A 27,324-nucleotide genomic window follows, 5' to 3' on the forward strand; every position below is an offset into this window, starting at 1 on the left:
GTTTATTAAATAAGCATATTTAATGTACAAAATTATAAAGGTTTTTTTACATCATTGTGGAAAAAAAAATTTTTTTTTTGCCTTGAACTAGATATATCTGTATATAACGTTTTATTAAATTACATACACACTCAGTAATACAAGTAACTGTTTACTTAAGGCCTGCACAAAATAGGTCGGCGGTCTGGATCCGGACCGCGGCGCGCCATTTGGTGACCCCCGGCCTAAACTCTCGTGCTGATAGGGAATACTATGCCAAAGCAACAAACCGTAAACAAACCTCCATGACAACGTCAGTTCTCTTTATAGTTTCTAGCCAAAACGGATCTCGAGATATTTATTAGTAACAAAACAACGTGATATTTACATCGATAGAGCTATATTTCAAAAAATAAAAGACATCTAAGACATTATAAAAACTATTTATGGTTTGTGCTAGGGCTGCATTCTGGTCGGCCGTCTTTCACCTATTAGAGGCCCTGGGCACATTAGAATAATAGGGCCCCCTATGACCATAATAAAATAAAGCACTATTTAGCTATCGGTTATCGTTTGGTAATGGAGTCGTCGGGACGGGACTAGGGGGCCCCAATCCATCGCGAGGCCCTGGGCACGTGCCCAGTGTACCCAGTGGAGAAGAGGGGCCTGATTCTGGTGGGCGAACATTCCAGCGTTCGAACGTAGTCCGTTTGTGTTCCAGACGCACGGCGCTGCACGTGGCGGCGGGCGCGGGGCACGCGGCGATCGTGTCGGCGCTGGCGTCGGGCGGGTGCGAGGCGGCGGCGGCGGACGCGGCCGGCGACAACGCGCTGCACGTGTGCGCGCGCGAGGGGCACGCCGCCGCCGCGCGCGCGCTGCTCGCCGACAGCGACATCGACGCCGCCGCCGTCAACCTCAAGGGTCAGTCCGACCGACACCGGGGTTTCGGTACTAGGGTGAATCGTCTATTACTGGCCACCTTACTAAAAATGAATTCTATTTATAAGTGACCAGAATTGAAGGCGGTCGTTATTGAAGAGTGGGCAGTAATTGACACCTTTTACTAAAAATTTACTCTGTTTATAGGACTACAACTCATTTTTAATGTAAGGTGGCCAGTTATTGTGAAGCGTATTTTCACAATCGCTTTTTTTTCTATTTTAATCGACACAGAAACATAGGTTTGGTTTATGTTAAGTTTGCATCGGCCCGAAGGGCCAAAACTACACAAAAATAGGAGATCCGCTTTAGCGGAGCGCCGTCGACACTGTTTCTGTGTCGATTAAAATTGGGAAAAAACGAGATTGTGAAAATAAGCTTCAGTAAAGAAGCATATTTAGGAAAATCTGCGAATGGAAAAATCATGTTAGGAACAAATACGTCTGGTGTAAATCAAGACTAGGAAAATGTGCGACTGAAATTTAGCTACTAGGAAAAGACGATTTTGGGGAAATGCCAGTCATACGTTCTTTCTTACAGGTCGAAACCCATTACATGAACTCTGTTGGTGCAAGAAAGATAACGCCGCAGCAATTTGTGAAATATTTATCGAGTTCATGCCTGATTACCCCATCAATAGAACAGATTTACAGGTATGTTAGGAAAAACTTATCATTAAACCTTATAATATGTAGTTGTATGCAGCAGTAAAAATGAGTAGCGCCGCCTCGTTGACCAGCAACATAATAGCCGCTTTTTAAAAGCTTTTATTTAACCTGCAATGTATAATGTACCTATACATAGGTAAATTATACCTTCTGTGATTATACATAAATTCGTACCTATACATAAATTTAATTATACATGGTATTGTATTGTGTGCGGGTCAAATCTTGTAAGTTAAAAATTTGGCATACTTAAATATGTAAATCAGGTGACAATACAATAATCTGGTAATGACATCCTGGTGGTCCAACCAGGATCGTCTCTGCAGGACGGAACTCCTCAACGGTTGATGGCATCGACTTGAAATTTGATACGGAAATGTAGTTCGAATGACAATGCAAGTACCGTCAACAAAAGTACAGTCAGCGTAAAAACTTGTATTAAAAAATATTTTTTTAACAAAAACTTTTTATTTTTGTGTAGATGTTTTTTGAGATTTGTTTTTGTGCAAGATGAGACGTTTTAATTCAAGTTTTTACCTGAAAATTCGTCTGCGTTGAGTTTTTTTTTTAGTAAAAAATTGCACTTGTTTTCAGAGTCATTTTATTTTCTTCTTGCATTCTTTATGCACGCATAATACATGCCAGCACCAGCACATGGTAGGCAAGACTAGCGCTGCTATGAGGGTAGGCACCTGAGCTGCATGTCACTATAGATAGTGCGTATAGGCTACTTTTTTATCCGGATATATCCAGGGGATCGGAATGTACAATTGCGAAATCTCAACAGGTCTAGTCTTCATGCAACACATACACTGTTTCACGCGAGCGAAGCCACGGGTAATGAATAGTTGTTTTATAAATCCTTTTTGTCGCAGGGTAACACCCCGTTGCTTCTGGCATACATGAACGGGCAGGGAGCCATGTGTCGCGTGTTAGTCCGCGCCGGCGCCTGCCTGGCCCAGGAGAATAAGGACGGCGTCTCTATATTCAACTATCAGGTCAGTTGAGAGTTATACCACAAAACAGAAAGGTACAGAATTCAATCTACATACAAAGTGCGCTCGAGCAATGCACACAAAGACACTGCTCACGGACACGATATCTCGGACCGGTCGGGACCAGTGCGAGCGCGAGTGCCATCCGCTTGAGACACGCGTCTGTGAACTTTTTTGTGCAATAATGGAGAATGCGAATTTATTAAACTTTAAATATAATAATCGTGCATTTCGCCAATGTCGAAATCATCGCAAGATATTTTCTGTGACAAATTTGTAATATAACAATGACATTAACATTAAAATATTTTAGTTATGATTAATTTATATTTCCATTCTTCCCGTTTCATTCTCAACAATAAATCCAACAACTAGATATGAGTGCCTCTATGGTGTATATCAATCCAATTTATATAAAGTGTAAACCCGTTGCAATTATTTTTTAAAAAACGTAGTGTCTTCTATCACCGTGCAGTGTTAGGATTAGGCAGTTTAGTTCCATAACGTTTATCTATGATGAAAGTCAAACAAAGATCAAACGTTATTTTGCGAATATACACACGATCATTAAGTATTTTTGAACTAAAAATGTTATAAAATGATTTAATAAACCTATTCCTCGAAATGGTTTTGGAATTAAAGAGACCACATTGTAAAAAAGTGATCAATGCCAATTGTAATTATACTGATCTTATGTACTAAATAGTAAAATATAGAACAAATATTGCTTGCGGTTCGTTTACGTTACTGTACTGTATAGCGGTAAAGATGGATGTGAGAATTTTGCATATACCTACTATGTGTTACTATACTACCTGCCATCTTTTGTTTTCTTTCTTATGTTACGCTTACCCGCATTTGGGTGATCGTTTAACAGTAATAATAGTTATGTTTAGTTTTGTTTAACTTTAATAGATTTTAGGTAAGTTAAAGAGAACGGCGAATGCTGTTCCACCGTGATACAGTTTTATACTAGTACGGGGAACAGAAGGTGCTTACTTGCACCTAATAAGAGAGAACGGCGAATGCTGTTCCACCTTGATACAGTTTTATACTAGTACGGGGAACAGAAGGCGCTTACTCGCACCTAATAAGTATAACTATGTAATACTAACTATGTATACTTAGCATTTTATTTGTATTGTAAGTAAGCAGTCAGTTGTTACATTTATGGCACTGTTTTTTGTCGAAATAATTAACTTTTATTCGCATAAATACAAGAATTTAAGAAAAAATAACCATATAAAACTTAACTATAAACTAACTACCTAACTTAAAAACTTAGTACTAAATTAAATCTAAAAAAGGCCCCGTGGCATGGTGCCCAAGAGGCTGGCAGCATTCTCTCGTTGAATGGCGATGGCGATTCGTTGAGAGAGATAGCTGCCAGCGCAAGTTGGGGCAATACACCTATTTGATAACATAACTCTCAGCTCTGTTGATTTGAGGTCCACTTTCCATACAAAGTTGCCCATGGTCCTTCCTTTATCAAAATCTGTCCAGCCGTTCTTGAGTTATAAATGGTGTAAGCATAAACTTAATATTACTAGACGAACCGACCTTGCATGACAGCGTGACCGAAAGTGAGATGGGCCTGTCTGTGTAAATTTGTAAATGGCTGTGTGAGTTTTAGAGTTGCCCTCACTGCTAAATATGAGTTGTCGATAACCATAGGTACCGTATCCCCGGTATCCCCGTATATCCGGTATCGTCATATAGGTAAGGTACACAGTACAAATAAATCTTAAGGGCTGTTGCTGTAAAGTAGGTACTAGAAACTTCATAAACATTTCTAAAGTAAAAAAAATTGCCAGCAAATATCTGTCACTCCCACTCACGTCACTCGTCGTTAACTTTACTCTAGACAGTTAGGTAGGTACCTTTATTCGCATGTCAAGCAAGAGTATAAATTATAAATCTTAGGCCTCTAGGTTGGCAACGCGTCTGCAATACCCCTGGTGTTGCAGATGTTTATGGGCGGTGGTGATCTCTTACCATCAGGAGACGCACTTGCTCGTTTGCCATCCAGTTGAATAAAAAAAATAGTAAGCTATGAATAAAACACAAACAAGATACGTACCTACTAGCATTAATGAACACTTAAGGTATTTTTAGTTAGCGTGACACAAAAGTCCAATTGTTATCTGAGTATTAAAAATGACTCGAACGAAAAGTATGAAAATTATCGCTAAATTGACTTCACACGATTATACGATGTATCGACATACGCACAGACAGACAGAGGAGGCTTAGTATAGGGTACCGTTTGGCACCATTTGGGTACGGAACCCTAAAAACAAAACACTGAATTTTTGTTTGTAAACAAATAAATATTATTTTATTTACATTAAATCATTATATTCTCAATGTTAAGTTATTTTACTTATATTTTCTCAAATCTTTAAACCGGAGAAAAGCAGCTACAAATTTTAATACAAAAATTTATTGGAAGAATATCGATATAGGTATCGATAAAAAATATTCAAACTCTACGCCGTAAGTGCTCAAGTTCACGGATACAATATATTTTTATTTAACTCATAATTATTGGAAATTAAGCCATACCTATTTATGAAATAGACTGTTTACCGCTTCATATTAGCATTTTAATAAGTAAATTTGAGAATACATTCAATGAAAATAAGAGCTATGAAAATGGTACTTGTACAATCATATTTCCCTGTGAAATGTACGTTTATTTGGGTCATTGCAGTAGGTTGTATCACAACTCAACACAGAACACGACACCATTCTGGAATCCTACCGTTTTATGCAAAAAATCGAAAACACAAAACAAATACGAAGAAAATTTTGACAGGAGGCGAAAGGAGGCTCACTGATTCAAAACGGGTCACGCTGTCATTTTGATTTTATCTCTTTCCCACATATAGCTTATGCCGTAAGGATCGGTTTCTTCACTCGCACCTCTGTAAGTCTATTCACGCTAGTAATATTTAGTTTATGGGTGTAAGTTCATTTATTTATGTAGATTAAGTATCCTAATAAACTATTGAACTTACCTAATATTTTTTTCTATTCATTAAATAACGTTAATAAAAACCTACATTAAAAGTTTAGCTAAAAGTTAACACTCGACACTCATTGTCTGTCAGGCGGTACGAAGTTCGCAGACTCAGCTAGTAAACGAATATAAATACTTACCATCCGTCCAACCGTCATTGTTTAGGTTGCGACGAGACAGCTACTGCATCGTCTGTTGGACGCACTGCCGGCCGAAGCGCCCTGGGCAGAGAGCGACCTCTGTCAGGAATGTGGCACCAAGTTCACGCTCACCATGAGGAAGCACCATTGGTGAGTATTTTAGCTTTATGCCTTAGTCACCAGCACCAATAACTGATAGGGTGGAGCGTCTATAGATATATAGAGAATAAAAAAGTTGTTTAATCAGTCTCGAATATTTATCTCTAAAAACTTTCTCTCTTCTCTCGAATACCTCTAAAAAGTTTCTTACATAAATACTTATTTTTATATTACTTTTTGACGTATGTTTTAGCCCGCATTTTTATTTTTTTCATAAACCTTTAAACTAATCGAAACTTTTTAGCACTATTATTCAGCATACAAAATCCAAAAAAAAAACGCTCCACCCTACTGTGGTATGTTTCAAGTTTTGTTTTACCAAAAAGTGCTTTACGTGCGTTAATTTTTGTATTCACGAAAAAACTCCCACTGCAATATTAACTGACAGGCAAAAATAACTGGTCACTTTTCATAAACGTTGGTATAGAAAGTGCCTCTGTAGTTTTGGTCATCAGAATTTGTATCTAAAATTTGTGATTCCTATGTAACTTACCTGTTTCGTTCCAGTCGTCACTGCGGCCGCATGGTGTGCAACAAATGTTCTAATCAAGACGTGCCAATACTGAAATTCGGCATGAATAAACCGCAGCGGGTGTGCGAAATATGCTTCACCGTTCTACAAGTAGGCGCTAGTTAGTGCGGACAGTCGCTGTAATACTACCGTGCAATCCATAAAAGGCAGTAAATTTCATACCAAAATGCAATGCCTATACTGTTACTGCGCTTAAGTGCATGGTAGAAATAGGGAACTGAAGTTAAATTGAAAGGCTGTTGGTTTTGTCGCAAGCATGATAGGTACATCTCTTTCTAATCAGTTAGCGTGCGCGATGAGAACCAGTTCCCAATAAACGCTAATTTGCCACAACCCAAAGAGCGGGTATTTTTATACCAGTGAATAACATTACAGATTCTTATAATCGTTACTTTTTGGTAAATTACATAAGTTAAATGAGATTTTTGTTACGTTTATGAAGATAATGACAACCTTTTAACAAAATATCAGTTAAGTGACATTGAATGTCATTAAGTTTCACATTATTTTGGTTGTTGCTCGGCAGAGTGTCAACCCGTCGTTCGCCACGAACGAAAAAGTCCTGTAACCTATCTGCCGCAGTAATAGACGTAAGTTAGCCGTCTTACTTACTTTAACTATTACTATAATTATGATTTTGTCACAAAATGTAACGTTTGTATTATTATTAACAGTAAAAACATAATGTGGCAATCCAGTATGATTATGAAGCAATATAATGGTGGCTGGTGGCACCGATGTACGGAATGAAGTCTGTACTTTGGTTCAATGGCAAGTATTTAGTAGGCTGTATTAACCCTTAATAAGGTAGCGGCGACCACATGCATTGATTTGGAAATTCAACCTTATTAAGGGTTAAAACAAATAATTGTTTTTTGTTATTTCTTTGATTTACTGTCATTTGGTGCAAATGGAAAATCGTCCACTTGAATTGACCATTTTGAATTTGGAATAAAATGAGTATCAACCAAAGTGAATTTTGTCAAAATGTAATTGTGCTGAAAAATATATACAAATTTTACAACCAAATTTATTTATGTTGTAAATTAATTAAACCCAAGATTTTGGGTGGAACATATTTGCAATTCGTCATATTTCTGAGTGTACGTAAATACAAGTGGTCATTTTTTTTCGGCATACATAAAATTTGGCAATTTTACCATACGACAAGGTTCCATTTTTGACGATATTCAGGATGGTCAATTTTCCTTGTTAATGTATTTCAAATTGTCATTTTTCTGCTTTGTCGTATAATTTCGAGTTGTCCATTTCCCATTTGCACCAACTGACAGTAAATCGTTGCGGCAACTGTCGATGTTCTTATCGGTTAAGATTGATACCCAAGATCTTTCGGGATTTTTAATGAGGCCATTGAGTGAGGTCTTACCCATACATTTTTCAAATACGAGTAAAATAGGTTATCATAAAATGAGTGCCTCAATTTTGGCAAATTGTGTTCTTATATGAATGGACACAATTTTACTATGCCAAAGTCTGACAGAGTGTGCTTGTGTATATTCTATGTTAAGTTCAATTATTGTAAATGCTTTAGGAAACAAAAATTGTAACTTTGTATTTATATCTCTAAGAGTGATGTGTAATGTAATTGTTTGCGTTCACTCAATACTCTCCACTTAAAAATGTCAAATTTAATTATGTTTGTTTAAAACATTGTAAACAGTCAATTTTTGAATATTTTATTTACATTAGTTATGATAAGAATTTGACGCTTTAATTTTTTATTTCTAGACATTGAAAAATATTATTTTATTTTTGTTAGTGCTTTTATTATAATATATATCTAGGGCTCTTCATTGTTTTTCAGAAGGATTTCCTTTCACATTCCAAATTTTGCATTTGTTACAAGACTTATTATTCACCTTACAGGACATTATTTTGTCCTAGGTTAAGAGGAAATTAACTTTTACAGAGGCTGTATCTACACAAACAATAGTTATATGCTACTAGTATATTTTCATTCAGTTAAATGTCTTTGATCATAACTATGTACTATATATGCTATTGAACGAGTGCCATTCTTGTTTGAGAATTCCCTGCTTGAAATGTTTTTTTAACAGGCTTGTTATTTGCATCAAATGAATTATTGTTTTCATCCAAAATTAGAGCTGTGGAAATAAATTTTTATATGCCTTCAATTGTTTTATTTGTTCCCAAAACTTGAAAATTAAAGCATCTAATTACTTTTCTCACTCAGGCATATACTAACAACACGAAACAATTGATGCTAAAGGCTCAAAAGATGGTGCAAGAAATATATTGCGAGTTACAGAAGTGTACACTGCCATTGATGATTTATAAATTGATTGTATGTTATTTCATACATCGTCTAAATGTAACCTCATATATTGATTGCTTAAAAGTGTTTCTTAATAAAACATTATGGTAATCTGTGATTATGTATTTACAAATAAACAACATTTAACTTCAATCCATCCACTGAACAAGTGAAAATAATTTACTAAAACACTAATCTACCTGTTGCACCAGCAAGATAGGAAAATCATCCTGAAATTAAGGTCTAATTCATGATTCATTCTTCACGATTTCAGGTAAAGTTTAGACTGAGTTTACTTTAGCCTCTTGAAGAGATCCTTGGTGACGCACTTATCGAGAACTTGCAGGTAGTCAATGAGTTCCTCTTCACATGTCTCTGTAGTCTTGGAACGGGAGTTGACTCTGTCACTGCACTCCTGGTACTTGCCCCACATGTTTTGGGAATCTGGCTTTTGTGAGCAACTCTCCTGAAAGTACACATTTTTATTTATTATTTTTTAGTTTATAATATGTTTATGAGGTGATTTGATGAGGTACATTCTATTTACAGTGCATCCATCACTTACTAATAAAAAATCAAACTCTAAAGTTACAATACAACAATCTATAGTATGTAATCTAATACAATCTAAAAGTAAGGCTAAAGCTATTAGAAAAAATAATTTAACAGAAATATAACTATTGTGATTTTTAATTATTTTTTTTTGTATACTTAAGCATGGATCCAACCAAAATATCCCAGCCCTGTTAGGTATAAAGTAGTAATGAAGGAAAATATATTTTCACTTCTCATGCTCGTAAAGTTCGTGTTTATGCTGTATCTAGGCGACATAAAATGACTTTTTATGCTCTAGTGCATAAAATAAAATCTTCATCTAATACCAACTCAAGACCAAGGTAATCAGGTATCAACAGCCACAAACAAAAAAGTTTCTATATATTTTTTAATTCATATAAAACTAAAAATTAATCAAATCAATCATAATAAATCAGTAAAATTAAAATAATGGAATTATTATAATAATGCATAAAAAAATAAAAGGTACATAGAAAGTGAATCATTGTTTCCACTGTTGCTATTTCATTTCCTCACCATCGAAGTGAAAAGCAGAGTGTAAAACTCGAGCATTAAACCCATTTTCCCCTCTACGTGTCTATCCACCCTCACCATACCGGCTTGGGTGGCTATATGAATGCCTTGAGTAAAATGGCTCATTTAATGTTCTTGTTGTACAATCTACTACTTTTGTACCATAAAAAAGGACATAATACCATATTATTTGATTAAATTGAGTGAGGTGCTGAGCTTATAAAATTAAATAACAGAATTAACTGGGGAAGCTCTAAAATGATTTATCATTTTTGGCTATACTGCTCTTCTTATGAACATAATATTTGTCATTAAATAACTAAATATACTAATGTTTTATGGAAATATATTTTTGGTATGTTATAGTCAAAAGTTAGATGCAGATTCAATATAGTAGGCAACTGGTAAATTAGATATGCAATTGGGATACCCTTATTTTATTAACAAACTTTTAATCGAATTTAAATTCATCGAAAATGATTAATATAATATTCAGTTCAAAATATTATCTCTTGAAGTAATAGGGTTTCATCAAATATTAATTAAAAAAAATCTTTATTATTAGAAACACTAAACAAGGATTATTATTATTACTTAATTGAAAATACATTTCATAATTTATTGAAGATACTTATTTGCTCAATGCATCACTACTAGCCTTTGGGAGTGGCAGCGCCATATTTAAAATTTACTGTCAAGTGGCACAGCCATTTTGAAAAAAATCTTCCTTGAGTGCAATGACACCTACGAATTAACTTCGCGAATTTTATAAAAAATATCACCAAAAAAAACCACTTTTATGTTATAGATAAGCCTTACAGTGATAGTTTAGCATAAAATGGCATATCTAATTAAATAACAATGAATGACCTTCAATTTCTGTGAACTTTATTATTCATTATCAAATATCTGAAAACCAAATTTTTCTTAGTCATGTATTAAATAACTATAATTACAAAATAAAACAATTACCTGTAGAAAACACTGATTTATTTCGTAAAATATTAATTTATTTACGAAACAAAGCCCTATTATAGTCTTTCAATATCAAATAATAGTATAATACGAGGTTTCCAAAAATACCAGTGAAACTTGAGTAAACGGTAAGAACAAAATGTCTTCCGTAGTGTTGTCGCGGCCGTTAATAAATGCCATCCTTGTCTATTTATGAACGCATTCTGCAAGAATAAGCAAGCGAGATATAGGTCTACCAGTTTATATTTATTGGTGAAATACGACACCCGCCAACGACCGGGAGCCGGTCGCTTGCCACTCAAGGGTTTTTGACAGGCTGCCCGGGAGCCGGTCGTGTGCCAAACAAGGGTGTGCCGGGACCCGGACGCTTGCCACTCCAAGGGCTAGAATAGTAGTTTAGGTTAGAACTGTGACACTAACAGAAACAATACCCTACTAAAAAATAAAATATTTTCTATGAATTGTCATTATTAACATCTATCTTTTTTTTATATAAAAAAATAAATGATGTTCTATAAAATAAATTGTCAACAAAGTAATGTTTCTGGGGATTAAAAATCCATGATTAAAAAATGATCAATTGTTCAATGTAATGAATTGTTGATGAAAAATATCTAAAACATTGACTGAACTATCCAAAATTGTTGATGATTCAAAGAGTAACCCTGTGCAATCATTGGGCAGTTGAAATAACACCATGGAAAAACTAACTATTCAGATAAATATTTCTTTTGGACACACAGCAGATTCTTGCTTTAGATTACTAACGGATAACTTCTGCCAGTATTTCTTGCTAGAGGTTAATCTAAAAAAAAAGGAAAATTAATGTGTTGAAATAAAGTAGAAATAACTCAAAAGCCTCTTATATTTATAGGGTCTTTTACCTCAGAGAAGCCTAAAAATAAAAAGGGGGTAAAATCAATAAAATAATTCAAGTATGTGTACATAAATCTGATCATCAAACTGAACAAGGCAATCCCGATTCAAATGAGCATTGGATATTCATATTTTCATGAGAAAAAACGATTTACGTTTCGAGTAAAAACCAAGATAGGGTGCAAGTATGCAGCTATGTAAAGCCGAGAAACACAAGGTACACATATACCATGCATGGTTAGATGTACATGGTTTTAGTTCCATTAGAGGTTAAGGTTCAAACTTTCACAACTTTGCCTAAATTGTATAAGCAAGTTAAAATTTCGAACAAATTTAATGATCTAGATTCCGTACCCGTAATTCGACCTGAGGGTCGACCAAATCTTCCTCTTCTACCTCCTCACCCTCAGCCTTCACCACAGGGATGATCTTGTCAGCCATTCTGCCTGAAAATAATACAATGATGTGTCACGTAGTACACTTGGATTTGAACACTGATTTATATGAAAAATAACACCAAACTGTGGTAGTTACGAACGAATAAAATTTAGCGAAATCGATGATGCAACGACCCTTAGCTCGCAAAATGACAGCAAGTGTAATAATCAGTGCTGCCAACTCCTAGAAGTTCGAGTCGCTAGACTCAAAATCAGAAGTCGCTAAATTAATTCCACCGGCGGGGCTACTACAAAATTCGAATTTCATATCGTGCCGTCCCTCTCACTCTCGTATTAAATAACATTTCATTTACATCAGCGCAGCGGGACGGCTAGATACGAAGTTCGAATTTTGCACTTCGTAATATAGGGCCAGCAGCTACTAAACTCAAACAGCCCTCTCGCTCTCGTGTTAAATAGTTTAAATGTTAGAGGGACCGCACAACACGAACTTCGAGTTTCGAGTTTGGTAGTAGCCCTGTACCCTTAGTGTAAGTTCGAAAATACGTCTGGATCGCGTTCGCATTACATTCTCCATGAACAGCGCCTCTAGCGGAACGTTTGCGATGTTCGTGTGTCCATACAAATTGATATTTTGACGCGAACACGATCGAAACGTATTTTGTAACCGAAAACTTGCACTAAGGGTACTGCAGAGCGGCTACTACGAAACTCGAAAATCGAAGTTCGTATCGCCCCGTCCCTTTCACTCGCGTATTAAATGACATAAGCGTCAGCGGCACGGCAACGGCAACATATGAAGTTCGAGTTTTTGTTTTTTTTGTTTTAATTTGTCAGTACTCCAAAAGTCGCCAGATAAGTCGCTAACTAAACCATTTTTGTCGCTAAAGTTTTTTTTTGGTCGCTAAGACTTAAGCAAAAGTCGCCAGTTCTAGCGACAAAGTTGCTAAATTGGCAGCACTGGTAATAATGTTGCCAGAGAAAAACTAAAGGATAATTTTAACTCTTTCCTATAATCTTTCTATAGCACTATCAATCTAGTAGTACCTACAATATAGAAGACAGTGATAGAAGATGTAAATAGAATTGGATTAGACACTGATTTATATGCAAAATAACACCAAGCTACTACAAAAACAAATAAAATTTACCGAAATCGATGACGCAACGACCCTACGCAAAATGATAGCAAGTGTAATAATGTTGTCAAAGAAAAACTAAAGGATAATTTTAGTTCATTTTAGCACTAATTAGCACTATCAATTGTATGAGTACCTATTATAAATATAGAAGACAGTGATAGAAGATGTAAAGAGAATAGTTAGATATTACAACCTCAATCGCAAGAATAAATTTTTGACTTAAAAATACTAATAAAATTAATTTATTTTAAACTAGCTTTTGCCCGCGGCTTCGCTCGTGTTAAATTAAGAGTAACATACATTTCCTTTCTGCGAACCTTTTTTCGTGTTTTGATTGATTTTTCAGAGGATTACATGGAAATACAAATACAGACAAACGTTATTTTAGAAAGATGGTGCAAATTTTGGAATTCAAAAATCAACATATAGGTACGTCCGTGCCTACCTAATCAGTCGTAATACTCATAATTCGTACCAACTTTGAAACCCTGTTTCACTGATTCAGGTGTGAAATTTTGGACAACGTTAAAGTACTACGCGTTTCTTTTGCCCCCGCGACACACGATATAGGATTATATCCCGAGAAATTGTAAAGTTCCTGCGGGAAATTAATAACTGTTATGATCTATTTTGATATTTCGACAATAAATATTGTCGATGTGAGAGACACATTGTATTAGCTTTCTATTATTTAAAGAATTTTGAAAATTTGCCCGGAAATTGAATTCAGTCATTTTTATTCTGCAGAAATTTTACATTACAAAAAAAAAAGGATTCTATATCAATCAGGGATAGTGTAGCTTTCTATCGGTAAAAATCAGTGCGGTAAAAGAATAGTTTAGAATGATCAGCTCAGTAGTTTCAGAGATTACTCTAACAAACAAAGAAACAAAAAAAGTTGAGATATTTTCCTATTCCATGGGATTTTTTAAAAATCTTTCCCTAGTGCACCTCTCTATTACTTTAGGTCCATCTTTGCCAAATTTCAAGTATCTAGCACCAGTAGTTTTGGCTATGCGTTGTCTGTCAGTCAGCCGGTCATGGTACTGTTCAGGTAGGGTTAGGTATAGAATTATAAATCAATCGTGTTACGTAATGAGTTGATTGGTTTTACGTATTCAATGTTTATTTTGATTTTTCAGAGCATATTCAAGTTATAGCTTGTTTTTGAAAACTTTATTTTCATATTTTTAGCTATATATCTATATTTTAGTCTTATGACGCGTTTATGCAAGAGATGTGTGTTCTTGCAGTTCCTCCACTTCCACACTGTAGCATGCTGAACGGTTGTGTGTTACTCTGAAGATGAGTTCTAGTTGATTTTTTTTTAATTTATTTATATAAACAAGTGGTAGAAGTGAGTGAAAAATTACGAGCCACTATTGAAAACCCCTTAGGGGTTTATGTAATAGCTGGCGAGTCATCGCGTTTCAATCCGCGTACAAACTAAAGCTACTTGTAGGTACATACATAAGATCAAACCTGGTTATCACAGGCCAGGTAGTATTTTAATTCGAAACGAGTCAATGTAATGTGGTGGTAGTGATAGATGGATTGTGTGATTTGTGTGTGTTCATACAGTGTGGAGGCGGAGGAACTGCATGAACACACAGTTCATGTATAAAAGCAGATATCAAAAGGTCGCGAGTGAGCAAAGTAATTGAACGTACATGTAAATTTTCGAATCTCTCCTCTCAGTCCTTGAGGAGTTCCGTCATCAGCAGTCGACCCTGGCTGCAGGATCAGGTGGCGTATATAATATAAACGCATTGCCATTGAAATTTAACAACTAGTAAAGTCTTTTGTGTGTGCCATCAACTTTTGAGGAGTTCCCTTCTATGAAGACGATCCAGGCCAGGATGAGCAGGATGTCACTGCTAAATTATTGTATTGTTACCAGATTTACATCAGTTGGCCAAATCTCCAGGCCCTAGTTTTATTAGTTTAGCTTGTGCCTTTTCTGGTTCAATTGGTATATAAAATCCTCTTTACTCGTTTTATCCCGTGGTATTTTCGAAAAATCTTTGACACAGTTTTTACTTGTTAGTATTATATACCTGCATTTATAATTACGAAGTTAGGGCCACTTTGAAGCGAAAATATAAATCCCATTTATTCCCTATCCCGTGGGAATTTCGAAAAATCCTTTCTTAGTGCGCGTCTACACCTATCAAGGAATATATATTATAAATTTTAAGTTTCTAGTCCCACTGGTTTGGGCTGTGCGTTGATCTATATGTCAGTCAGTCAGTTCCTTCATTTATAAAAAAAAAAGGATTAAAAAAGATTCTCCTGTGAAATAAAACTAGGAAATTTGACATGGCAATAAGGAATTTGACGGCCAAGGCTGACAACGCAGCATAACTAATGCACCACGTAAAACTGCTGAGAGTTATAATATAGACTCTATTTTAGTGACACAAAAGTCTACTTTTATAATGTATATGTAGTTTTTTATCTGTGGACAAATTTCGATCAATTGACTGCTTTTTATATTTCGATTAAAAATAAGCTAATTAGTTAGCATAAAATTGATTAATTTGTATTCATTAAAACATTAAATATGTTTTCAAAATAATATAAACGACAAAAAATTGTGCAAATATATTATTTCTAACTGTTCTATCTATACGCAACGCACGCATACATACACAGCTCCCGAAGTGGCCGTCACCATGGAGAGAGCTTGCAGTAGAAAATTATTTTTTAATTTCGATATTATCGTGTTAATTCAGTGAAAAATATATTTTGAGCACGTTCATCGTAATAAGCAAGCTTAATTTTCAATAAGGCTAAAATGAGATTCCGTCGAATTGCCCCTTCTCGCCAAAAAACCAGGAATAATATATTTTTGTAACATATTGTTTTTTGAGGTTCGTATATATGATAAGTTAACAAGTTAATTGATTTTTACTCTATTTATAGGACCTGCTTTCATCGGTTGGTTACCAAATCACGGGAAGACTAAATTCTTGTAATGTTGAGGTTATGTCACATAAAGTATTATTGTTGTTTTATCTTTCAGGATGAATGGAGGGATGGAACATAAAACTCCAGGGCACAATGCAGTGCTGCACAAAGCACCTAAAAACTACAAGTTGCTCATGGACCCATTCCTTGTGAAGGGAGCAACAAAACTGTATAGGTATGATGGAGCTGTCCCTGGAGATGCCAGTTACCCTGTGGTGCAGTGCAGGGATCCTCGCTCGCAGCTCTCGAGGATATGGAACAGACTGGAACCAGCTGACCTGCCAGTACCTAGGTATAATCATCAAAATTCACACAATAGCGGGACAAAAACACTGTTGACTTGTCTCCAATCAATATGAACTATTCTGTAATTGTTTGGCAATTACACCAATGAGAGTGATCTTTTTTGGTCACAAAGTTGTCTAATTCTTACTATTATTATGATTTAGTATCATTTTATTAAATTCTATTCATACATTCTGATTAGTACCAAACCTTATTGGCTTTTTGTTGGCAAAAAGATAACTGATGATTTCATTACATTTTTCTGTTCTATTGAATGCCATAATGTATTTTAAGATAATAACACTCTTTTAATGATGTAATCTTTTGTGTAAAATAGCAATTTTGGTTACTTTTCTCCTTTGTTTTTATTATAGTTTCATTGACAGTTCTACCAACCTAACCAATATTTTGACACATTTGTCTATGGCGGGAATTTCAAACTATTTTAGTGTTCAAGTGACGCTGAACAGTGAGATTGAAGAGTATGAATGTAAACTAATAATTAATTAAATTATGGTTGATTATAACTAAAAAAAATGTATAATTTAAGGAAATAATAGCTTTAAATGTTGTTTTATTATAATTTGGTGTTATACACTAAACACTGTTGGTGAAATAACAACCAAGTTGCATTGCTCTGTAAAGAGAGAAGAATTTTATTAAAAATAAACTTTTCTTTTACACAATATGTGGAACTAATAACTAAAAAATCTCACCTGTAAAGAGAAACAACCTTTAGATTAGAGCTATTATTTCCTTATTTTATTTATCAGTTGGTACATTTTAAACATAACATTCATTTTTATAAGGTACTGTCATTCCGGCCGTCATTGTCTCGTATAACTCTATGGAGTTGGACTTCATACCATAGATAAAAATAGTTTTAATTAAATGAAGTGTATCAACCCTCATTTACATAATAATTTAGATTTTTCTGAACTTCTATTAGGGTTGCGATTCAAAACTTTTTTTTTTTTTTCATTTAATCCCTACTAATATTATAATATGTGAAAGTTAGTATTTGTGTGTGTGTGCATGTTTATTACTAGGTATGGGCCGAATATTCGTTTTATATTCGGTATTCGGCATATTCGGCAGGTTTACCGAATATTCGTATTTGGCCGAATATTCGGCTAAATCACTGAATGTACTCTACTTTTTACTGTATTGAGCCATGTATGAAATGAGTGTTAAATGTGTTATTTTCAGGGTTCGAAAATATCCGATATTTATTATAAATATCAAAATATCGGATATTAGCAAAAGTTTGCTATATATCCATTTTGTATGAAAGCCATATTATTATTTGTAAAATAAATTAAGTAAAATCGTTTCTGCACTTTGTCAATTACTTTCTTTGTAAAAAATAGAATAACAAAAACTTACACTTTCGTAACAATTTTTTTCTGACACGACTGACGCCATTTACACTGGCAGAAGTGTTGGATTAGAACTTACTATTAGGGAGTATCTTTTAACTACTCCAACGCCATCTACATTTGGGAAGTAGAAATACAGTAACAAAGGCCAAAAAAACACTTAACAATATCAAATTTTTAAACCATTTTGTATTGATTTGCTAGAAAATTAAGTGCGGATATTTTCAGGGTATGTAATTAATAACCTAGAATCAATTATACACATAAATTATTTAAGTATTATTTTATTATTTTTATTTTTAAGTATTATTTTTTTCTTTCATACAAAAATACCATTCGGTCCAAAAATATCATCCTTTCATTAACAATAACTGTATTTTTTTTTTTAATTTAATTTAATTGAAACTAATTAACAACGATGCAAATAATCGATCCTTCATAAAATGATCAAAAAAAAATTTGATATATATCGGATATATATCATGATATTATCCATTGATATATATCCTCGACCCCTGGTTATTTATATATATATTACGAGGTACAGTGAGGCTTTATGTTTTTATTGACACTGTAGCTTTATTTCCAATAACAGCAGATAAAAGAGATGGTTATTAATTAAAAACAAACTATAAGTATTTAGCTGTTTTGAGATTAAGCTACAGTGATTTCTATAATAAAATAATATGTTAATATAATCAATGAGGTCTTTATTGTGAGAAATTAAGCAAGTTTTTTGTTTTAATCAAGAGTTTCATGATTAAACATTTCAACAGAAATGAATCATATTTCTAGTTTCTACTTAGGAATCAATTAAGCCGAATATTTGGTTTGGTAAAAGCTTTACCGAATGTTCGGCTGAATATTCATATTCGGTGAAACCCATGTTCGGGTATGTAGATAGCTGGACATCTAGAATAACACATTAAGCTGCTTTTTGTCTGGATATTCCCTTCAGGGTTGTAATAAAACCCCAACATTTTCACTGCTAGGATTACAGACAAGAAATTTAGCACAGGTGTTTTAAATGATGTTAATGAAATCCATGACAACCAGATGGCCAAGTGGTTAGAGAACCTGACTACGAAGCTTGAGGTCCCGGGTTCGATTTCCAGCCGGGGCAGATATTTGTATGAATAATATGAATATTTGCTCTCAGGTCTTGGATGTTTCTTATGTATTTAAGTATGTATTTATCTATATAACTATGTTTATCTGTCGCCTAGTATCCATAGTACAAGCTTTGCTTAGTTTGGAACTTGGTCAATTGGTGTCAATTATCCCATGATATTTATTTAATGATGTAATATTATGAAATTCCCATGGGAATTTAGTTAAATCCCAGAATTTCGATTCAATTGGTTGATCTAATGAGTTACGCGTGTGGAGCCGCGGGTAAACACTAGTATCTTTAATAAATGTTTAACATATTTATGATAAATCAAACCACAATATGAATCTATATCTAAAATTTTATACATGGAGTAAAAATTTTGAAAAAAGAAAATAAAATTTCTAGAATGTAATAAATGCTTATTACATTAACCTGTAGTCTATTGTTAACGCAAATATAAGTCTGATTTCATTGTTTTATAATATTATAATAAAAGATTCATAGTTTAAATATTATACTTGAATTATCTTTTCTTACAGATTTAAAATAGATAAAAATTATGTGGGTACACCGCCGCAACTGGAAGTTACCATCGCTAATTTGAATGACAACATTGACAAAGCATTCTTGTCACATATGATGAACAAAGTGGGGCCCCATGAAGAAATTACCATCTTCTACCATCCCATGACCAACAGGCATCTCGGATTCGCAAGAATAGTGTTTCAGGATGTTACATATTCTAAGATATGCATTGAGAAGTATAATGGAAAATCAGTAATGGGTCAGGTAAGGCATAACTTATTTTATTTTTGTTATTTTTGAATGAGAGGAAATGTTGATCAACATTTGAAAAAAGAAAAGTTACATGTAACTTTATTTTTCTTAATACTTTCGCCTGGCAACATTATCGTTTGGATTTGAGTTAAAAAAGTAAAATCACTTGTCACTTCCTTTTTCGAACTTTGAAAAGTCTGTCGTGTCGTATGTCGGCGCGTTGCCGCGCAAATTATATCGTACCTAGTTTTCGTGTCGTTGTCGTTTAAATATATTGAATTTTGTGTGAACTACGTGTGGACGCTCGAAGAAGGCTGATCCGTTGGAAGAAGTACTTAGTCCTTGCTGTATCTTAGTAGTTCTGCTGGTTAACGGTAACCTTGTCGGAGGTAAGTTCGAATGAGCAGAAGATCGAGGGAGCCTGCGCCAGCTACTACAGATAAGATCTGCACCATCATCAACAGACGTCTCAGTAAGTGCTTCAACCACAGGTCTAAGCCATTATCCAGTTATTTGCCACAATGTAGTTCGTATTTCTCGTCCTACAGTCCACTTAATTAAACCCCAAATAAATAGTTTTTTGCTATAATTTGACGATTTGTTGTTGTGTTTTGACTGAAAAATGCACCGCGAAAAATATGGGATCTTGAGAAGTATTATCTATAGGATATAAAAGGTGCTACATAAATTTGAAAAAAAAAAACTAAATGGAAATCAATCCAATACCCATTTTCCATTCAACAAATAAGTTTTTTTTTTGCATTCTTGTAGGTACTGGATGTCTTCCATGACCCGTTTGGTAAAAAATGCCAAGAGATGTTCGAGGACAAGACAATGGAGAAGAAGGCACAGTTAGCTGTGCCAGTTCAGGCCCCTGTAGTGGAAGATGTACGGGCACCAAAAGTTGACCCCTCGCTCAGCAAGCGGTTGGAAGAAACGAAGATTGTTGAAAAGGTATCTTGAATTAGGTTTACATATTTGGTTAGCATTCCAGTGATACTTTCGTTCAGTATATTCGCATTATAATCGGTATCTAATCCAATCATAAAATATTTTTATGTAATGTGACATAGCAATGAGAGCTATCGCGTATGAATTCGCCACTAGAGGCGCTAGTGTAGCGTGAGGTCTCCGAAATGTCAAATCTCATAGTTTTTGGGTGAGTTACGCGGGTTTATTTATAATTAGAATAATATTGTGAATATTTTGCAATATCTGAAATTAATTATGGCAAATATGAGTTCCGGGGCAATGAATGTCTGTATTTTAAGACAGTTTTGTCTTTCGGAAACCTTTGTCCTCCCTTTTTTCCGAACAAAACGGGGACTATACAACACTGTGGCATGCTCGATATTTTTATGGTACGGTTTCAAGGTGTATTAAATATGATTTTAATCTAAACTCTGTTTTCACGCCCATAATAACAGACTTTGAAAGCCATACTTAAAAACCTCACGCAACAGTGCGCCATCTAGTGAGACAAAAAACGATAGCCCTCATTGTCTAAAACGAGAGGGCATCTATTGTTACTTATAAATCTCCCTAGAAGCTTTTGAAAAAGCAGTAGGTAACATGCTGTAGTACATATCGGCCAACCTAAAGATACGTACGCACTATGCGGCTCACCGCGCGGTTTTAGCGTGGCATCTCTTTCTCAACCGATACTTTGAAGAGAGTCTCAATTAGTTTTTGTTTCTTTGGAATCCAAACGCCGTGTCCTTTTTTGTCACTTAACAGCTAACTTGTATTGATTAATAGAAAAACGTGTCTTAATTTATGTAATTCATTTTCCCAGTCGGAACACCTAAAAGAGCCGTATCCTCGTAAAGAAACGGAGCATAGCGACAGCAACCAACGCTGGTCTGACGAAGAGAGACCGCACGAGCACCGGCATCGCCACCGCAGCCGCACAGAACGAGACCGGGATAGAGACCGGGACCGTGATCGAGACAGGGACAGAGACAGAGATAGGTATGTACATATATAGGAAATACTTGGAAAGTCAGTCAAGCTAGTGTCCTTTAACCAACAAGATCATCCCAATGAACTAAAAGAATTTCCTTGCTCACCCGCGACCTTAACCGCAAAACCGCGGGTGAGCAAGGAAATTCTTTTAGTTCATTGATATGGACCTCCGCAAAGTAACGCCTGATTTAATAAATTATTTAAGATCATCCCAAATGATATTATATTTGAAATTTGCTCTTGTTTACAAGCCGAAGATGCAGAAGGAAATGTAGAAGAAGGTATAGTTTAAAATATCATTTTGTGATATGTTTTGCATGTTTTTTTGTTTTTAAAAGCTTTGTTTTACTGCAAAATAAAGATGAGAATTAGCATTAGCGCACCCAGAATTCTCAAGAGCCATGAAAGAAGCTGGGTCATCTCGTCACCTGCTTTATAGGCAATAAAGACGAATCTGTCATTTTCCCCGAAACAATGCGCACGTTAAGGGTGAGGCCAAGGGCCAAACGAACGTAAGTTATTGCGAGTATGTAAGTGTTTTAACTCAAAACTTAAATATTTCAGGATTCAGTTTAGGCCTGAAGTTTCACAGTTGTATTTTTGCGGTCTTTGGCCTCACCCTAAAACATGTTTAATCATATGTGTATGTAATTGTAAGTACATGTATGACAAAATAAGTCAGATTTGGTAGATAGTGTTATGTATGACTTTCCGAAAGAGTTCCAATTCAATCAATCTGACCTCTATCGAAACGTCGGAAATAAGCTTTAGGCGTAGTTAGTTAGCAGAACGTAGATAAGTTGAGAGCTTTTTTCTAATACTTCAGCTACTAGGCTTAAGTCTATAAATAAATATGGTAACCATTTGACTTGTTTTACAGATGACTGTATTATTTTTGACAGTCGCTCTGTACGTTTTGAAGTTCATAGTCAAACATTACATATCTGCAAAATCTCCCCATTACCCGCAGCATACGTGAAACTAGTTAATCTTTGATCTTATGGACTCCAAAGTGAATACCTGTACTTCGATCTCAAAACTACATAATTATTCTTATTGATTTGTATTTTCAGACACAGGGAGCGGTACGCGCGCAGTACGAGCGAGGCGACGGAGTCCACATATGCGGCGAGCCATACCGACGTCAGCTTCACCCCTGCCGGCCCGCTGCCCTTCGATCCATACCAAGCTTATCCGCAAGGGTGAGTACTAAAAGCTCCTAGCTCCGAGGGCGCTTCAAGGATGGAGTGAATAGTGAGACACACCTTTGGCCTAATCTGGCAGTTTAAAAAAAAAGTATACCGTTTCTTTTTTTTTACAAATTTTATGAGTCAGTTTACTTAGTATATGAAAAAAAGTCACAAAACTGACGTCGTAATCGATTGTGCTCTTGACTGTGTAAGAAAATCCATATTTTTTCTAATATTGGAAAAAAAAGAAATGGTACACTTTTTTGTGAAAAATGCTTCTGCACTTTACATCAGGTGAGATGAGAGTCAGTCACGGGCCAGTTTTATGTAAATAAGAAGCTCTATACATTTATTAGTTTGTACCTGCCACTTTGTTAGAACAGGATTCATAGTACTTAAAATGTTTGTGTGTGGTAAGTTTCAATGCTGTTGTTGGTAAATTTTGTCATGATTATCGATTTTCTGTGGATATAATTTTAAATTATTTCATCGTCATCTCCGGTCTATATACACAAGTTACACAATTCACTACTTAAGTGAGAGGGAGTGAGAAAAAGTGAGAGCTTGTGCTGTGATGGAATTAAAAGGATACAGTGTGTGCAGTTATACTCGCGGTGTTTGCCTTCACCGTCAAGCTCATGATAAATTGAACAGGTCATAGGTCAGACCAGTAACCTACTGGTACAGTACAAGGCATTTATTTTAAATATCCTATGGCTGTTTTAATGTTGTATGTAAATGATCAGGTACGGGTACGGCTACGGCGCGGGTGCAACGCCGGGCGGCAGCGGCATGTGGTGGGGTGACTGGCGACACGCACCTCACCCCCACCCCCACTCCCACGTGAGTCACTAACCCAACCTTTACATTCATGCTTCATACACTCAACTAGTTACCTACTCCGTGGATATGTAGAAAACTACCTTCTTAGTGCACTTCTATGATACTCAAGCCATGTTGCTGCCAAATTTCAAATCTCTAGCTCCTGTCATTTAGGTTGTATACTATCGCAACTACCCGACTTCTCAAATGGAACCATGTTTTCGATGAGTTGATGATTTCAGTGTCATGTTCTCTAACGCTATGTTGAAAATTAGTAAAGGTTTTGAATTTTGCCTTATTAAAGTATCGATTTATTAATTTATTTATTTTTATAGAAAAGTGCATAAACTGGACTGCTTTACACATTCATTCCTTCATTTACCATATCGTAGTAGAATAAAACTCAAATTTGCTTAACAAAATCAAGTTTCGCAAGTACGTCATTTTAATCATGATACAGTAAGGCGAATATAAATTACTGTACAGTCACATACATTAATAATAATTACTTAATTTGAAAACCAAAAATATTGCAAATGGAATGGAGGCGTAAATTGAAAATAAACATTGTTATGTGACTGTACGTGACTGTACTTCTTTACACCAATACTAATTTCGTTGTTCCATGCTCCATTTTTTTATATTTCTGTGTGATATTGAAGTGTCAATTAATACAATTAACCATGTTCATCCTCGCCTACTACATATTTATTTATATCCATACTAGCTGTTGCCCGCGACTCCGTCCGCGTAGAAGTATGAAAAATAGTTTACGTCCTATTCTCAGACCTACCGAATAGGCGAATATACACAAAAAAAAACATAAAAATCGGTCAAGCCGTTTTGGAGGAGTTTGGTCACAAAAACTGTGACACGAGAATGATATATGGTATTAGAGAAGATAGGCTCTTGTATGCCTTTCTCATACTGAAATATTAGACATATCTGCTAAGTACCTACCTCGTGTGGTGTCGGGTTAGAATAACACCTCTCCATTTCTTCCATGGATGTCGTAAGAGGCGACTGAGGATATAGGTTAAGGTACACCGTAGGCGACAGGCTAGCAACCTGTCACTATTGTACCGTTTTTGTCAAACTTAAAACCTAAAATTGCTAAAAGTGGCTCCGAAGCGGTAACATTTCGTGTGCTCTGCCTACCCCATTTGGGAATACAGGCGTGATTTTTATGTATGTATGTATTATGTATAGTAAAACATACCTTATTTATATAGTACGAGATACGTAGTACGAGTTTCAACAACGTAATACCTCAACTATAATGACATCGCATGTCACTGACAGTATAATTTTTATATTAAAAGATATCAATCCATAGTTTAACGTTAACGCGATTTCTGTGGCATCTCATAGACAGTCGAAGCTAAACTAAAATGGAAAATGAAACTTAGTTCTTTTGCAATTTTGACCCATTTTTCTGCAAAAGCTTACTGTGTACTATCTAACCAACGGAATCACGACCCAGTGTGGAACCTTTTTACAGAAAATTTCGTACTAACTTACTGTGAGAACGTTCTACGGTGCGTTAGGAATCAAATGGTCAGGGCCGGATTATCCATCAGGCAGGATAGGCAACTGACTAGGGCCCCGCGCGCTCGATAAAGAAATTGTTGAAAATGTTTCATAAAATAAAAATTATATTGTATAATATGCATCCTTTCGACGCATGCTGTCAGTTAATTTGATTGAATTTGAAAAGAGCTGATCTTGAAATGGCTGAAAAGGGGCCCCGACATGGTCAATCCGGCCCTGCAAATGGTTTGATAGTACATAACGTAATGGTCGGGTGTGACGAAGTTGGAGCGGCGCGCGGCGGCGACGCCCGCGTGGACGGCGCCGGCCACGCCCGCGCCGCGGGACGACTCGCCGCCGGACGAGAACAAGGAAAAACCCAAGGTCAATGTGCACGGAACTAGAGCACGGTGCTTGTAGCGACCAGGGCCCAATAGCATAACAAATTAAAAGCTAATAATATTAGCGATTTCGTATTGAAATTCACTAATACAACTTGCTTGTAAATTGTTATGCTGTTGGGCCCAGGTCTAGCTGAGAATACAGTTAGGGTGCGTTTCCTCCAGAGATGTGTTATAGAAACGCTTCATTTACCTATCCTCGCACAGCATCGCTCTGGTGGAAACATGAAAATGGGTAAATGAAGCGTTCCTATTGGTTAATGGAAAAAACATTCCTCGCAACACATCCTCGCACATCTCTGGTTGAAACGCAGCCTTAGGGTGTATTGAGATTCAGTGAACTTTGAATGCAATGTAGAGATCACTATTCTGAGATCTTATTGACAGTAATTATAACATAATCGAGTAATCGAGTAATGCAGCGGTCGCCAACCTTTTGACCCGTCTGCTCCGCTCGCAGTGGAAGGTGGGTATTAGCGGATGCCAACTTGCATGGTCAAACATTTATAGAATATGCTATTCTGGAGGCTATTGTCAGGACCGAGTCCAATAAGTGGCATTTGCTGGATAAAGTATTGTGGTTATTCTTGCGATGTTGCGTTACCGATTGGGCGCAAAACCTAACACTAATTCATTGACATACAATAACAGGTATCAAACTAAAAAAAACTTACAAGGGATTTAAATACATGGGGATTAATTCTGTTCATATTAAAATGGTTGTGTGTCAATGAGTAGATGGTAGGGTCGGACGGACGTTAGGTCTCGCGCAATATTACTGAAACTCAATGTAGCTACTCGGTGTTCTTGGTATTTGATGTTGGTAAAGGTGACTTTTAGATATAATTTAATGAATCTGTAATAAATGTTCATTAGTACTACAAAAACGAGAATATTGAATATTTGATGTACGTTCGCACTAAGCTTCCTAAAACAGGCACCTATTAAAATCAAGTACAATCGCCAACGCACTTCGCTGATCGTAGCATTCTTTCATACTCACTCACGTCAGAACGTGCGATGACGAGTGTACATTCAGCTGTAATTAGATTTAATTTTAATCATCACGCACGCTATCACATCGCATGATTGCACGCACCGCATGTCTGTTCTGGGATTTAATTATAATTAGATGAGGAAAGTTTCTTGAAATTTGAAACTATTATTACTAAAAACTTTAAAAATTGTTGTCGTTTTCTAATAATATTCTATGTATGTAATTTTACTCCGCCATTTTTTCAATATATTTGAAAATCTCCTTATTCTATCCGCAGTTCGTATTATGCCGTCTTTCTCACTCTTCTGTTAAATACGATTGGCGTAAACGGAACGGCACGATACTAAGTTCAAAAATCGAACTTCATAATTTAAGGCTAGGTCCTTTTCAATTTTCTTCTATACTTTAAATAAAATTGTATCTGTTTATTTATCCTAATATTTGTATTCATTCGCGAATTTTACTAATGACTATCATCATCATTTAAGCGAGCACTTTTAAGGAGTAAGACAAATAGACTGCATGTAAACTACATGCCGCTTTTTTGCTCGACTTGGCGGGGGCACTACCCCCCCCCCCCCCCCAGAATATATTACACGAAATAGAGAACACACTTTTTAAGATGAACTGCCAAGTTAGTATGTAGTTTGACTAGTACCTATACCTAGTGCCATCCACGGAGAC

The 27,324-nt window shown here is 35.7% G+C and overlaps 3 protein-coding genes across 9 annotated transcripts in view; 2 read left to right on the plus strand and 1 right to left on the minus strand.

The window, feature by feature from the left end:
- LOC141431186 (rabankyrin-5) overlaps positions 1-8,585 on the plus strand; it is a 69,554-nt gene extending 60,969 nt beyond the window's left edge. For both annotated transcript variants that reach the window (XM_074092241.1, XM_074092240.1), the window contains 5 exons: positions 701-900; positions 1,459-1,571; positions 2,462-2,584; positions 5,769-5,893; positions 6,410-8,585. In XM_074092241.1, the coding sequence (XP_073948342.1) occupies positions 701-900; positions 1,459-1,571; positions 2,462-2,584; positions 5,769-5,893; positions 6,410-6,539 (691 nt within the window). In that variant the 3' untranslated portion in view covers positions 6,540-8,585. The remainder of the gene's footprint in view (positions 1-700; positions 901-1,458; positions 1,572-2,461; positions 2,585-5,768; positions 5,894-6,409) is intronic.
- A 253-nt stretch (positions 8,586-8,838) lies between these two features.
- LOC141431188 (cytochrome b-c1 complex subunit 6, mitochondrial-like) lies at positions 8,839-13,286 on the minus strand. Of its 4 annotated transcripts, none has more exons than XM_074092245.1 (3): positions 13,220-13,286; positions 12,025-12,116; positions 8,839-9,196 (listed from the first exon to the last, which is right to left on the minus strand). In XM_074092245.1, exons 2-3 carry the CDS (start codon positions 12,109-12,111, stop codon positions 9,023-9,025), a joined length of 261 nt encoding a protein of 86 aa, XP_073948346.1. In that variant the 5' UTR covers positions 12,112-12,116; positions 13,220-13,286; the 3' UTR covers positions 8,839-9,022. The 4 variants fall into 4 exon arrangements, with proteins under 4 accessions (XP_073948346.1, XP_073948344.1, XP_073948345.1 ...); XM_074092243.1 differs by lacking the exon at positions 13,220-13,286 and adding an exon at positions 12,209-12,315; XM_074092244.1 differs by lacking the exon at positions 13,220-13,286 and adding an exon at positions 12,193-12,282.
- Positions 13,287-15,840: 2,554 nt separating this feature from the next.
- Set1 (SET domain containing 1) overlaps positions 15,841-27,324 on the plus strand; it is a 29,269-nt gene continuing 17,785 nt past the window's right edge. Inside the window, exons 1-9 of one of the 3 annotated variants that reach the window (XM_074092250.1) lie at positions 15,841-16,083; positions 16,236-16,472; positions 19,498-19,747; positions 20,507-20,689; positions 21,531-21,706; positions 21,952-21,981; positions 22,774-22,902; positions 23,637-23,733; positions 25,528-25,626. In XM_074092250.1, the coding sequence (XP_073948351.1) occupies positions 16,237-16,472; positions 19,498-19,747; positions 20,507-20,689; positions 21,531-21,706; positions 21,952-21,981; positions 22,774-22,902; positions 23,637-23,733; positions 25,528-25,626 (1,200 nt within the window). In that variant the 5' untranslated portion in view covers positions 15,841-16,083; position 16,236. The remainder of the gene's footprint in view (positions 16,084-16,235; positions 16,473-19,497; positions 19,748-20,506; positions 20,690-21,530; positions 21,707-21,951; positions 21,982-22,773; positions 22,903-23,636; positions 23,734-25,527; positions 25,627-27,324) is intronic. The other 2 variants (XM_074092252.1, XM_074092251.1) reach the window with 2 other exon arrangements.

The sequence above is a fragment of the Choristoneura fumiferana genome, chromosome 9 (assembly GCF_025370935.1).
Source record: "Choristoneura fumiferana chromosome 9, NRCan_CFum_1, whole genome shotgun sequence".
NCBI classification, from domain to species: domain Eukaryota; kingdom Metazoa; phylum Arthropoda; class Insecta; order Lepidoptera; family Tortricidae; genus Choristoneura; species Choristoneura fumiferana.